The 16,141-nt window shown below is 35.8% G+C and overlaps 1 protein-coding gene across 12 annotated transcripts in view; it reads left to right on the plus strand.

Annotated features, from left to right (window-relative positions):
• SLC16A7 (solute carrier family 16 member 7) overlaps window positions 1-16,141 on the plus strand; it is a 169,965-nt gene that overhangs the window by 93,463 nt on the left and 60,361 nt on the right. For 9 of the 12 annotated variants that reach the window (XM_036866783.1, XM_036866784.1, XM_036866787.1 and 6 more), the window contains 2 exons: window positions 7,596-7,727; window positions 14,906-15,152. In XM_036866783.1, the coding sequence (XP_036722678.1) occupies window positions 14,936-15,152 (217 nt within the window). In that variant the 5' untranslated portion in view covers window positions 7,596-7,727; window positions 14,906-14,935. The remainder of the gene's footprint in view (window positions 1-7,595; window positions 7,728-14,905; window positions 15,153-16,141) is intronic. The other 3 variants (XM_036866790.1, XM_036866789.1, XM_036866791.1) reach the window with 1 other exon arrangement.

Consider the following 16,141-nt stretch of genomic DNA (forward strand, 5'->3'; position numbering starts at 1 on the left):
TTGGGTCTTTAGGTTGTCTTTAGTTTTCCCATACCATAAACATGATCATTCAAGAGACATAAGGGGCAGCGGTCATAGAATCATGAGTCTACAGCTGACAAAGTGATATGTCATAGATGGAACTGATACGTTCCAGGATTCTGAAACAGCAATGGTTCCCAGGTACCTACAGCCGTTCGGTAGGCAGGAGTCATAGACCATGATGGCTCAGAACCGAGAGTTATTTATTTATTGCGCCAACACTTGTAGGTGTGTTGGAGGAGCGTAGACCAGCAACTTTTCACATTCGTGGGCATCAGATCCCCTGCGGACTTACTAACTACAGTTGCTGGGTCTCACTTCCAGAGCTTCATTCGTAAATCTGAGGTCGTCCCCAGAATCTACGTTTCTGGTACCAGCTTATGATTATGCTGCTCAACGGGGGGCCACTCTATGAGAGCTACTCCATAAGATCTGTAAGCGGGCCCCTTCCTTTTTACCTTATTGACTTTTTAGCTAGCAGGAAAAAAGCCGCAGTATTATGCCCCTCCTATGTAAATACACCTAGAAGTACCTGCTACCTCACCCAAGTTCCCAACTAGGGATCTTTTCTCTTTGCCGTTTGTGTTCAGCATTTTTGTAAAGTTTTGAAAGACCTAAGGTATACTTATTATGTAACTAACATTTCAAAAAAATATAACTACTTTCCAAAGTCACCCTATTAATAGCTTTTCCCAAGTATTGTTCTAGATAATTTGTATGCAAATAGAAATATATAGACCTAAGTCTTCTGTGTGTATTTAAAATAAATGAATCTTTTTTATAGTTTGCTGTTATTGCATTTGTTATACTTTTAACGATATTATATATCAGTGCATATAGATCTACTTCATTCCTTTTACAGTGGTGTAGTACTTTATTATGGATGTGCAGCAATTTACCCATTTTCCTAGTGACTTTCAGTTTGCCACAGTTATAAATTATGTTCCCCTGCACATCCTGTACATGTTTCTTTGCAGAGTTGTGAGAAAGTGCTTATAAGAGAGACATCTTTGGAATTGCTGGGTTCATGACTTTCATAAACGATGTCATCACTACTGCTGTATTAGTTTCCTAGGGCAGCTGTAACAAATTACTACAAACTTGGTGGCTTAAAACAGTAGATATTTATTCTCACACTTCACAAGGTGTCAGCAGGACCACACTCGTTAAAGAGGCTCTAGGGGAGAATTTGCTCCATGCGTTTTCTAGCTGCTGGCACCAATCAACATTCTGTGGCTTGTGGCTGCATCACTTTCTGCTCTGCCTCATTTTCATATCACTGCCTACTTTCTGTGCCTTCCCTTCTGTGTGTCTGTCTCTAAACTCCCTTTGCCTCTCTCATAAGAATACATGGCATTTAGGGACCACCTGGATAATCCAGGATAAACTCCTCTCTTAAGATCCTTACTTTAATCACATCTTTTGCCCTCTGCACTGCTATAACAAAACACCATAGACTGAGTGGCTTTCTGGAGGCTTGAAAGTCCAAGATTAAGGTGCTAGCAAATTCGGTGTCTGGTGAGAACCGGCTTCCTGGTTCATAAGTGGCTACCTTCTCATGTCCTCACATGGCAGAAGGAAGCTTTCTTGGGCCTCTTTCATAAGGGCAATAATCCCATTCATGAGGGCTTCACCCTCATGACCTAATTGCCTTCCAAAGGCCCCACCTCCAAATATTATCACACTGGGGATTATGTATCAATTTATGAATTTGGTGGGGGGGGGGGAGGGGACACAAACATTTTCAGTCTGTAGCATTCCCTATCTGGTCTTCTAAAATTCATGTCCTTTGCACACACAAAATATATTCATTCCATCCCAATAGTCCCAAAGATCTTAACTTGTTCCAGATTCAACTCAGATTCTGAAGTCCAAAGTCTCATTTGTATCATCTAAATCAGATATGGGTGAGACTTAATGTATGGTTGATTCTGAGGCAAATTCCTCTCCATCTGTGAACCTGTGAAATTTTCCAAATATAATGGTGAGACAGGCATAGGAGAGACATTCCCATTCCAAAAGGGAGAAATGGGAAAGTAGAAAGGGGTAACAGGTCCCAAGTAAGTTCAAATTCCAACATTAAACCTTAAGGATCAAGAATGATCTTTGTCTGGATGCTCTACCTTCTGGACCCACTGGGGCTTCAGTCTCACCCACGCAGCACTCACGGGTCTTAGTTCCCTGGCTATGTCTCTCCTGGGTATGGAATTGCATTCCAATGATCTTAAGAACAGCTCCGTCCCCAGGGTACACTGGGCATCACCCTAGTTGGGGCTTTCTGTAGTAGCCCCACCCCTGCAGTTCTCTGCCTGGGCTCTGCCCCTGCAGGATGGGCTCTTGTACCCATAGCTCTCCCTGAGTGAGAGCTCTGCCAGGCATCTTTTGGAATCTAGGTGGATTCAGCTATGCCCCCATGGCTCTTGCACTCTACACACTGGCAGAGATGATGGGGGAGTGTGGACACTGCCAACGTTTGCCGCCTGTGTCCTCCATAGGGGTGGCCACCATGACACCAAACCACAGCCCATTGGATCTGCACCTGAGGCAGCCAAGGAGCACAGAGCTGGAGTGCGGAGAGCAGAGCCCATGTTGTGAGGCAGCACCTGGCAGCATACCCCAGTGTCCCATAGGTTCAGGCAGCCCCTCCTTTGAATCCACTGTGCCCTTGGAGCCCTTTTACTCTGGGCCTGTGATGGGAGGGGCAGCCCTGATGATTTCTGAATTATCTTTGGGGTTATTCTTCCATTGTTTTCCACAATAGCTCCTGCTTCTGCTGAGATGACCGACTAATCTTATCAAATGGTGTTTTGTCCATACACTGAATTTCTTCCAATCATATATGCTCATTCTGTTCAATATGGATGGGCTGAGAGTTGTTCAGATCTTTAAGCTCTGATTAACAGTTCTGTCCTTTTGTCATTTCTCTCTTCTCTCATTTTACTGTAAGGCGTCAGGAGGAACCAAGGACACTCCTTCAATGCTTTGCTTAGAAATAGCTTCAGCTAAATAATCCAATTTCACTACTCACAGTTCGACACTAGAACTCGAAGATGAACACAATTCAGCCAAGTTTTTTGCCTCTTTATAATGAAGATCACCTTTCCCCCATTATCCTGTAACATATTCCTCATTTCCGTCTGAGACCTCATCAGAATGACCTTTACCCTCTATAGTTCTACCAACATTCTGTTCAGGATTACTTAGGAAAGCTGAGGTTTTCTCTATAGCTCTCCTCTTTTCTTTCTTGGCTCTCACCAGAATTGCCCTTAATGATCGGTCCACTTATGGCCGTAGCCTTTTTCTAGCATGCACCTCAGAACTTCTCCAGCTTCTACCCATTACCCAGTTCCAAAGCCATTTCCACATTCTTAGGTATTTGCTGTAACAGCACCCCATTCCCAGTACCAACTTTTATCTTAATCTGTTAGGGACGCTATAACAGAATACGATAGACTAGGTGACTTATAAATAACAGAAATGTAGTTCTCACAGTTATGGGGGTTGGGAAGTCCAAGATCAAGGTGCCAGCAGATTCAGTGACTGGTTGGGTCCTCTTCCTTATTTTTAGACATCCGTCTTTCAATGTATCCTCAGTTGGTGGAAGGGGCAAGGGAGCTCTCTGGGGTCTCATTTACAAAGGCACTAATCCCATTCATGAGGGCTTCACTCTGATGACCTAATTGCCTCCCAAAGGCCCCACCTTCAAGTATCATTAGGTATCAACGTATGAATTTTTTGGGGGGTGGGGGTGGAATATAAGCATTCAGTCTATAGGATCACATAAGGTATATTACAGGTCCTGGAAATTAGGACATGGACATATCTTTTTGAGGGCCACTATTCAGCTCACTACAACTGCTTTTACACAATTCTAAAAGTATAGTATAAATCAGAGGAATTGTCTGATATGGGATATTCATCCAATTCTTCATAAATAATTAGGTGCTGGTTCTTCATATTATTTTGTCTAATTCTCCCATTACAAAAACATCTTTAGTTAGTTTGACCCTTGTTATCAGTTAGCATTCTCAGAATCCTTTAACTACAGCACTAGTTTACACCTAAAAATAGGTTTTGTGTTACTGACATTTGGGGGGCTATGCACTATTGATATCTCTGCTGTCTAGTTGTCAAAGTAAATCAGTCGGTAGGATGTAAAAGGTGGCCCACTTTGAAGAATAAAATAACCTCCCAGGATTAGATTCCAATTTTAATTCAATTACATGTTGGAAAAGAAAAGATTTGGTTCAGTTTAATTCCCGTTATAAAACTGAGTGAGTTGTCACCATTTAAACATTGTACATTAATTTGATGTTACTGTATCCTTTGTATAAGAAAGAGGGAATGGAGAGCAAAAAGACCAGTTCATTATTCTCTAAGGAACGTACTAATTCCTATAGGTGAAAACATAGTTCACTTTATAGGTAGGATGTGAAGAACAACTCATGCTTTATCTATAGGCTACCTAAAAGAATTTATAGTGAAGGCAATAGTCTCCAAACATCTATTGATTTAATTTGGGACTTAGTTTGCTAAGTACATTATTTCTGGGCTATTTTGAAGCATAAACTTCTGGATTGCTTAGACTGTTGATAAGGGTTCATAAAATTGATACAGCCTGGGGCTTCCCTGGTGGCGCAGTGGTTGAGAATCTGCCTGCCAATGCAAGGGACACGGGTTCGAGCCCTGGTCTGGGAGGATCCCACATGCCGCAGTGCAACTGGGCCCATGAGCCACAATTACTGAGCCTGCGCGTCTGGAGCCTGTGCTCCACAAGAGAGGCCGCGATAGTGAGAGGCCAGCGCACCGCGATGAAGAGTGGCACCCACTTGCCACAACTAGAGAAAGCCCTTGCACAGAAACGAAGACCCAACACAGCCATAAATAAATTAAAAAAAAAAAAAATTGATACAGCCTGGTTAGATTTAGGAAGTTGAAGAATTATTATTCACGAAGTATATAAAGGCACATTCTGATATTCTGTACAACTGAATGAGAAAAGGGCCTTGAATATAGCACTAGGATCTAAGCATTGACCATCACTTCAATAGTTACTTTACTCCTTTGTCCTACACCTTCTTCTCCATAGATTAATCAACCCATATTGATTTCTAGAAGGGAAGGCACAATTCTTGGGCTTCAGCATATCCTACCCACATAAAGTTTTTGAAAAACACTTGAAGTAGACAGATGTTTTCAGGAGTCATCAAGCCACCTTTTTGTTAACAACAATGATATATTATAGTCTATATACTCAAAAACGTTATAGAAAGGATATGTAAATAAGCTGGAATAACGATCCATTTTCTAAAGACTTTGAAGGATAGTTGGCGTTTAGTATTCCAAAGAACAGGTATTTGAATTCTGATGGACAAGACAGACAAGGATATGTGCAAGAATAGAAATTTGGGAATTCACCATAAAAATAAAACAGAAGGAGTATATTTATAAGCAGAAAGAGCAGCCTCCAAGTTGGTGTGTTAAGGTGGAATCAGTAACAATGGGCCTAACAGAAAGATTATTAGTCATGGTATCAGTGTGATCACTTACTGAATATTACACTTCGGAAAAATCACTTTGTACCTCCGATTCCTTATGCTCTTATCTATAAATGTGATTAAAAATACCACTTCCTCTTAGTTCGTGGGATTATGATAACTAATGGAATCTTTTAAAAAAATTGAAAGCTCTAAGGCATTTTTTAAGCTCCCTGTTATAAGTAAAACCCATCATAAAACATGTGGCATATATGTGAATTGCTAAGAAACCAAACTATTGATAGCTGATACCACAGCCCAGCTTCTAGCTATAGTAATTAACACTGCTTTTGTAGGGGAGAATAAGCTTTAAGCTTTATGCCTACCTGGACTCAGTCTCCAAAATAGTTTTTTTCCTGAATTAAAGGAAAGCTTTCCTATATTAAGGATTGTTGTTTCTTCTATTGGTTTTTTCATCAGACAACACCAATTTTAAAACACTGACTTTCATTTTTAAAACTAAGGACCAATATATGCCACTGTCCGAGTTATTTGCTTAAATGTGTATAAAATATGATAGTTTAATAAGTATTGAGAAAGAGATGTCAAATAGATAAATATAGTTATAACTATCACAGAGGATTCCTGGATTATTGGCCAATTTGTTGAAAAAAACCTCTGGATACGGGTTGGTCTTTCTGAAGGAAACTAGACCAGTCAGGTTAAAGCTCTGTGACAATTTTGTAGAAATGTTGGTGAGCATTTAAAATGTGGCCTTGTCATGTTCTCTTGTTCTGGCCCCTATGCTGACCTCCATGAACCATGATGATAATTAAGCATAGATGGAGGGTCAGAGCCCAGTTGTCAGGAATGCCTGAGGCTTTCCTCTGAGGCTTTGCCCTAAACTCCAGGCAGCTCTCTCTGCCAGAGGAAACTGACAGAAAATGTATTTCCTCCAAATATATGAAGGGTTTTCTGCATTTGGATGGGCTGGTTACTTGTGGTAGGGTGGAGCTGCCACCCTTGAATTACTCGGCTTAAAAAAGTCACAAAGGCTCCCAAGCCTCTTGGTAGGTCCAGAGCAGATGTAAGCCTCTTCTCCCTGCTGTTATCCCAGATGTAGGAGACCTACTGAGTGTGAACTCTCCATTCCTAGCATAAGTTAAAACTTTAATTCTGGCCTTATCTATTTCTCAGATTTTATCCATGACTTTCTAATTCCACTACTAATCTTCATTCTAATACCCACCCTCAGTTTCCCACTGACTAGGCAACTAGATCACAGACTTTCCTCATCCTCTCATACAAACCTCATTTGGCCTGGTGGTTGCATCACCTTCAACACTTTAGTATAGGTGGCCCTGGATGCAAGGCAGGCAACTGGGTATTTAACTGACAGAGTTAATTTTTCCTTAGCTTTGATCTAGGCAAAGAATGCTTGACCCAAGCAAAATAAACCCTAAGTACTAGCATCTATATACTCAGTACCAGATTTAAGTTGAAATAAAGGCATTTGATGTATTAGGGAGATTTATTAGCATATTCATCTATCACCCAGATCTGATTAGGACATTTGATTTCTAAATCATAAGATTTCTAAAATACTTTTTGTTTCATTTTCATAACTCAATGTGTCTCATTGTAAGACATGTATATTATTGATAGTATTTCTAATAATTCTCTTTTAAATTTTATATTTATTTTCATTGTCAATAGATATTTTATTTAGTTGAATTTTAGAGCAAATTATTTAAATGAGTATAGGGAATTATTTGAGTGACAGCTAATGAATGCCAATAAATTTCCTTCTCACAATGGTAGATATGTAATTTACCATTATTTATTTTAAAAAAAACTAATCTTCATTTCATACTTCTAATTTTTTTTCTCCTGTACACATTTCATCATTTTGTTCATACCTAATAATTCTATCAATAGATTGACAAATATATATGCACATATATATTTATATATATATTCAATTTTGTTAATTATTAAAACAGGGTCAAAATTTATTGGATGAATTAAAGGTAGTGACTCTAATGAGGCTTCTGGACCTCAGTTATACATGTATCCCCTGTTTTTCTATTTCTTTAGATAATCCAGAGTCTGCTCTACCTCTCTTCCTTTGTATCGCCTTCAAATATCACACTTCAAGCAATAGTGACAAAGCTTAACAATATCACACAGAATCCAAAGAAATCTGTTCAAGCGAGCATCTGTCAACAGGTAAAATTATACTTTTCACTCTGTTTTTCTTGATTATGCCCACAAATAAAAGGAACAAGATACGACAGCCGTAAGTTGTATAAAATATTACAGAATTGTGCACAGGAAAATAACGTGAGGCCAATGAGTGTATATGAATTGGGTCTGAACTATTGGTTAACTCGAGTTGTTAATAATGAACAGGTGATAATCTTGGAAGTGGAATTTTTCAGGGGTTAATTGATTTTTGTCAACTTTGCAATGATTCAGCTAAGAGAGCATAAGATGTCAATTTAAATGGAAGAAACAAGACAGCTGGAGATAAGGAAGTGAAGAGGTATCTGAGTGGTGACTTGCAACCAGGAGGATGCAATTATAATTAAAATCAAGTAAATATGCTGGAGAAAAAGTATAAAAGATCATATACTGAGATAAACTGGTGAACTACGAAAAAATAATACAAAAAACAAAGTATTGAGGACAAAATAACTCCATCATATAATGCTTTTTTAAAGGGCACTTCACTTTTCTATGAGCATAGATTTCTGTCTATAAAATGGAAATCCCAACATTAACCTAGCTTGTTAGTAAATTTCAATATTAATAGTAATAACATGATTTGAATATTAGTAAACTTCAATATTTATATTGATATAATGATTTTAAAATAATGGATTTAAGATTATTTAGAAATGTTATTTATGATTTGTGAAATGGCTGAAAAATAAATCATCCAGTTGTATTTCTAAGTGTTTGCTCTAGAATATAGAGGTGATAAAAGCTATAATAGTTTAAAATCATAAATTAATAATGAAAGATGTTTTAGATTCCTTTATGCAAGCGGGAAAATTGCAGAATGAGGACTTTAAACCTCATGGTAGTTTTTACACTCTGATAATACAACAAAAAGTAGTTTACCCCTTACAAGTGCCATTTGGTATTTCTTTAGTATTATTCTAGATTTATTTGATTTCCACACAATAAGAAATTTGACTACTTTAAAAATATAGTTACAAAATTCAATAGTATATAAATTCAGATTATTTAGACAACTTTCAAAGACCGAGTGCTATTTTCAGCTGGTTTAACCAATACTTACAATCTGTCTCTTTCCTTCTCTGTCTTCCTTAAGTATTATACTTTTTAAAAGATGCTATTTCCAGTGCTCATATGCTGTAAATCGATCATGTTGGATTAACTGATGACCAAAGAGAAACCAAATTACATAGATAGATGATAGGTAGATAGATAGATATAGATAGACAAATTTTTGTTGTTTCCAATAAAGCAAAAATGATTACAAAAGCAGACCATAAACATTCTGAAGACATTCAAATCTTTTCAAAATCGTTCTTTGACAGGGTACGGTGTTTTGGATCGATCTGAACAATTGGCATCTGTAGAATATTAATGAGCTTACAGAAGTGTCCCTGCTCTGATGTGTCCATTTTTGAATAGGATCTACACTGTGTGCATTATTTGTCTGTGGTGAAAGCTTTTCATTTGACCATAATGCTATAGTTTTCCTGACATTTTGGGTAGGTTTCTAACATATAAATGTATCCATGGAGAGAATTTTTCAAGTTATTTTCTTACAGTCTTGAAAATCATCTTTGACTCTTTTGACCCATAAGAATATTTTAGATATGCAGAGAGGACATAATAAAAAATACCTAGGTTTTCTTTTTTTTTTTTTGCTTGTTTCCTCTTCTAAATACATTAACCAAGAATATTATTTCTAATTCTATTTATGTAATTTTAAGAGTCAGCAGTGATTAGTGAAATCCAGTCCCTGACATTATTGTTTTACTTGGGTCTAGTTTCTAATATTTCCTGAGCTTTAGTATTATTTAAAAGATAGGGACAGCATCTTATAGGGCTTTTGTGGAAATTTAACTGAGCAAATAAATATTTAATAAGCACTTAGCATAAGTACTCAATATTTGAGTCAGAGATCCCTTTATTCATTTTTGTATACCTATAGATTAGGTTATAGGTTAATTAGATTATAATACATTTAAATCAGTAAGGTAAGAGACAAGCAGTTTGAACTTTTGAAACTATTCCATCTAGTTAATGTCACTATATCTAGAGCCATATTGTCTGTGTGTATGTAGTCAGAGAGAAGTAACTTGTTATCTTGCTTTTATTGTATCTTCTTGGAAAAATAAAATGGATTTGCCTTCCCTCTACCATTTAAAACTTTTTAAATTATACAACATTTCTATTCACAGTCCCTAATAAAATGGTAGATGCCTTTGTCATTTCTACCCCAAATTCTGAAACAATAATTTGAGGTGGCTTTCCAAACAGCACTTCTAAATGTATGGGTATAAAAACAGGTGTAAATAGATATAAAAAGAAAAAACGGGAGGGAGAAGATACTTTCTCTGTAAACCATGGTGGCAACTGAAGATTTTATTTGATAGTATTTTATTCTGGTTTATACTTTTGCATTTTCCATATTTTGTAAAAATTGGAATGCGCCACCTATCTAACCAAAAAAAAAAAAAAAAAAACTTAAAGACAATTAATAAAAAATAATATTGAAAAAGGAGTATACACAATTAGATCTATACAATCTATATAATCACAATATTATTTAAATTCATCACAAATATAGGAATATAGAAAAATAATGAAAAGAGATATGCAAAATTACTAATAATATTGTGTAAGGATAGTGTGATTATGTACAATTTCTTTCTTTTCTTGGTTTTCTAATGGTATTCTATTACAGGGATCAGCAAACTATAAGCCTTGGTCTAATTTGTAAATAAAAGTTTATTGGAACAGCCACACCCATTTTTTTTTTAGTACTGTCTGTGGCTGCTTTTGCACAAAAACTATTAAGATGAGTAGTTATGAGAGAGACCATACAGCCTGCAGAGCCTAAAATATTTATCTCACCCATTACAGGAAATGTTTGCTGATTCTTGCTTTATAACTATATCAGTGTTATAAAGTGAATAAAATAAAATAAAATGTAATTGTTCATCTAATTCAAAAGTAGAATAGAACCTTTACCACAATTATCCAAAAGGAGAAATAAAAGAAGGCAATAGAAGAAGCCAATAGATATGCCAAAAACCTATGCCAGGATCATTCCATTCCTTGGTTCAGCATTAAACTGGAAGGAAAATCCAGAACTATAAGTATCAGTTAATGAGATCAGGACAAACAAATGGTGATTAAGTACTCGAAATCCTAGTCAGAGCAATTAGGCAAGAAAAAGAAATCAACATCCAAATTTAAATGGAAGAAGTAAAATTGTCTGTTTGCAGATGACTTGACCTTATATTATAGAAAACCCTAAAGACTCCACCAAAAAACGGTTAGAACTAATCGACAAATTCAGTAAAGTTGCAGGATACAAAACCAATATACAAAAATCAATTGTGTTTCTAAGCACTAACAATGAATTATTGGAGAGAGAAATTAAGAAAACAATTTCATTTACAATAGCATCAGAAAAAATAAAATACTTAAGAATACATTTAACCAAATAGGTGAAAGATCTATACACTGAAAATTATAACACTGATGAGAGAAATTGAAGAAGACAGAAATAAATGGAAGGATATTCCGTGCTCATTGATTGGAAGAATTAATATTGTTAAAATGTTCATACTACCCAAAGCAATCTACAGATTCAATGCAATCCTTATCAAAATTCCAATGACATTTTTTGCAGAAATAGAACAATCAATCCTAAAGTTCGTATGGAACCACAAAAGGCCCCGAGTAGCCAAGCAATCTTGAGAAAGAACAGCAAAGCTGGAGGTATCACACTTCCTGATTTCTAACTCTATTACCAAACTAATAAAAACAGTGTGGTATCGTCATAAAAACAGACACATAGATCAGTGAAACAGAATAGAGAGCCAAGAAATAAATCCATGTATTTTGTCAATTAATTTTTGACAAAGGTGCCAAGAATATACAATGGGGAAAAGATAGTGTCTTAAATAAATGGTGCTGGGAAAATTGGATATCCACATGCAAAAGAATGAAACTGAACCCCCATCTTACACTATACACAAAAATCAACTCAAAATAGATTAAAGACTTGAACATGACCTGAAACCATAAAATTCCTAGAAGAAAATATAGGGGGTAAGCTCCTTGACATTGGCCTTGCTGATGATTTTTTTGGATTTAACATCAAAAAGCAAAGGCAACAAACGCAAAAATAAACAAGTGAGACTACTAAACTAAAACTAAACTAAAAACTTTCTGCACAGCAAATTGTCCACAAAATGAAAAGGCAGCCTATGAAATGGGAAAAAATACTTGTAAACCACATATCCAATAAGAGGTTAATATCTAAAATATACAAGGAACTCATACAACTCAATAGCATAAAACACAAATAACCCAATTTTAAAATGGGCAAAGGACCTGAATAGATATTTTTCTAAACGAGATATATAAAAGGCCAACAGGTACATGAAATGGTGCTTAACGTCACTAATCATTAGGGAAATGAAAGTCAAAACCAAAATGGATATTAACCTCATACCTGTTAGAATGGCTATTATCAAAAAGACAAGCAATAGCAAATACTGGCAAGAATGTAGAGAAAACAGAAGCCTTTTATTGCTGTTGGTGGGAGTGTAAACTGTTTCAGCCTCTATGGAAAAAAGTATGGAGGTTCTTCAAAAAATTAAAAATAGAACTACCATATGATTGAGCAGTTCTACTTCTGGGTACATATACAAAGGAAAGGGAATCATTATCTCGAAGAGATATCTGTATTCCCATGTTTACTGAAGCATTACTCATAGTAGCCAAGATATGGAAACAACCTAAGTGCCCATTGACAGATGAATGGATAAAGAAATGTATACACACACACACACACACAATGGAATATTATTCAGCTTTAAAAAATGATGAAATTCTGCCATTTGGGACAACATGGATATGAACCTGGAGAGCATTATGCTAAGTGAAATAAGCTAGACAGAGAAAGACAAATTCTACATAATAACACTGTAGAGATGGAGAGAGGATGGTAAAAGTGTACAAACTTTCAGTTGTAAGTTGAATAAGTTCTCAGGATCTAATGTGTAATATGGTAACTATAGTTGATAATATTGTGCTGTATAATTGAGATTTGCTAAGAAAGTAGAACATAAAGTGTTCATACCAAAAAAAGTAAATATGTGGGGTGATAGATGTATTGATTAACTTGATTGTGGGAATCCTTTCATAATGTATATGTATATCAAATCATGTTACACATTAAATATATTACAATTTGTCAATTATACCTCAATAGAGCCGAAAAAACTCAAGAAAAAATATGTGATTAAAGCTGAATGTCTGAGAACTTCCTTGCAGATATGCCTGACTCACATAATGTAAAATAAGCATTTTAATCTTCAGCCCTGTTATCTGTTAATTGCCGATTATATCGATTTCCCTCCACCTATGAAATACTGTAAAATATTATGTTAAAAAGGCTTAAGTATATTTGCCAAAATTAACATTCAGAAAAAGAGTAAAGGTAATAGTTGTCCATATTGTTACTTCCATTCTAATACTCATCATCATAGTATTTATTCTAGGGAAACAGTGCTCTACCTATTTTAAGTTTCATTTTTACCATTTTGCCTGTATGAGTTTCTGAAGGCAAGGTCCTTGGCTAGAACTATGGACAAATTAGAAAACTTTAAAGAATGTTTTCACTCAAAATCTGGAAGGGGCATATAGAAGATCACCAAAAATATCTTGGATACAGTTTGACATCAAACAAAAATTAAACCTCTGTGTCTGTTCATAGATACCTGTTTAGTTTTTTGGTAGGTCTCCTGAATTAGTGGCAAATTTAGCTTTTATTTGCTTAGTTTCTATATTGTCTTACCAACAGACAAGCGTTTCCTTTTTCCTCTACATTCCAATTGAAAAATATTCACAAATGGAATGAGAGTAGTAAAAGGAAGATGCTGAGAAATATTGGCGATTACAGCTAAAGGCCAAGCAAGCAGCATCGCTCTACAAAGAAACATTTATGTTAGGGAACCAAGATTTTTTTAATTTAATTTCAGTTGTATTAAGCTATATGTGATCATTTCTTCCACCAGAGAGTGGGTGCTCTATACCATAAAGCTAGCAGTTAAGTGTTCCTAGGCATATCCAAAAAGAAAGTCCCTTTCTTTGAATAAAAATAACATACCATCCATTTGATTGGGAGCATATCATTGCTACGAAGAATTCATAAAATGTATCATTCATAAAATGATAGGTATCACCAGTTTTGGAAGTGCATTAAAATTAATTCATTAGAATCACACAATTTCTAATCCTATAATTTTAGAAAATAGATCTCTGCTAAATGTCTTTAAGTATTGTCAATTATTAAAAGTGGAGGACTTCCCTGCTGTCTCAGTGGTTAAGAATCCTCCTGCCAATACAGGGGACACGGGTTCGAGCCCTGGTCCAGGAACATCCCACATGCCGCAGAGCAACTAAGCCCGTGCGCCACAACTACTGAGCCTGAGCTCTAGAGCCCACGAGCCACAACTACTGAGCCCACGTGCCACAACTACTGAAGCCCGTGCCCCTAGAGCCCGCATTCCACAACAGGAGAAGCCACCGCAATGAGAAGCCTGCACACTGCAACAAAGAGTAGCCCCCACCCACCACAACTAGAGAAAGCCCGTGCACAGCAACGAAGACCCGATGCAGCCAAAAATAAATAAATAAATAAATAATTTTTTTTTAAGTGGAAAAATTCTAAAATATGCTTACTATTTAATTCTGTAAAATTCATCAGATGTAATATAAGGTCCTTTTAACCTTTGTATAGAAAATCTTAAATGTTTTGGATTAAGAAATTATTCTAAGTGATGACAGCTCCATTTGTCTTAGAAATCAGATTGAGATAGCTCTTGTTTTTTGGTTGGTACTTTAGTATAATCTGAATTCTCAACTTCTCTTTGAGTAATTGTTTCCATAAACAAAATGCTTTCAATTTTTAACCTGTAACAAAGTTACATACCTCACTCCAACTTTTTGGTTAATTTTCTGATAACTTTCTGAGTACCAGAGTATTAAAAAATATTTATGAAAAAATTACATAGTTGTAGTTAATAGAATAAAAATATTATAATAATATTATTTTGATAACTACCAAGAGTGATTTATGAAAATGGAAATATGGCTTAAACTGTTATTTCATTTTTTTAATGCAGGTTACTTGAATTTCAAGTAGAGGAGTGGAAATGCCACCCCCAGCAGTCTCCCCACCGCTACATCCACCTCCTGATGGAGGATGGGGCTGGGTAGTGGTTGGAGCAGCTTTTATCTCCATTGGATTTTCATATGCATTTCCCAAAGCTGTCACAGTTTTCTTCAAAGAAATTCAGCTAATATTCAACGCTACCTACAGTGAAATAGCATGGATATCATCCACTATGCTAGCTGTTATGTACGCAGGAGGTAAGGTTCTTTGGACTAAATACAATTCTGGTTTAAGAAAGCAATTGCTCCATGCCACAGTATTTTACATGTAGTGCCTTGGTACATTAAAGCCCTGTTTTCATATTATCCTCACTTAAAACCAACCAGAAGTATAATTAGGACTGAATTTTTAGTGATTTTAGTAATTCAACATCTTAAACTATTCACTTCATTCTGAGTCTTACTAGAGTATTTATTTGAACGAGGATGTCTTTGCACAAACTAAGATTTACTAAATTATGGAATTTTCAAGGGTGGCACCTTTCCATTTAATTTGCAATAGAGTCTATACTATAATGGTAGTATCATTTCCTAATATTGCTACAGTTGCTTTTTTCTGAATGAAAAAGAAACTCAAGTTGCTGACAATCTATAAGCCTAGAAAGTAATTCACTTTAAGTTGCAAAATATAAGTTGCATGTATATTCTGGATCCATTCAAGTTCATGTGGATAAAATAATTCCTTATCTCTGTAGTACTTATTAAATATGACATTTTTTAATTTAAATGGTTGCCTGACGATTATCTTGTTACATTCCATGTTCAGATGAGGGTATGATTCATAAGGGATAATGAATAAATAAGTACCATATTACTTCTGACTGTTAACAATTATTGGAATTATTAGTTCATTGCTGTGTCACCTATCTGCTTTAAATCAATCCTAACAGCAGACAAGACGGTCTACAGATTTTTTTTAGTCATTACTTAAAATATTTAGATTTTAGGGTTTTCATTTGCAACTGGATATTTGACTTTAAGATACAGATGTACACTCAGAATATAAGCACTTAAAGAAATTATACAAATCATCTTTCAATGTCTTACTCTACAGGTGAGGATAATATGGTTCATAGTGATGGGGATACACCGTTAGGAATAATATCCAACATGTGTTCATATTTACTTTCAGCTAAGGCCTCTCTAAATGCTTGCTATGCGTCATAGGACCTAATTCTTTTAACATT

This window comes from Balaenoptera musculus, chromosome 10, assembly GCF_009873245.2.
Source record: "Balaenoptera musculus isolate JJ_BM4_2016_0621 chromosome 10, mBalMus1.pri.v3, whole genome shotgun sequence".
Classification (NCBI taxonomy): domain Eukaryota; kingdom Metazoa; phylum Chordata; class Mammalia; order Artiodactyla; family Balaenopteridae; genus Balaenoptera; species Balaenoptera musculus.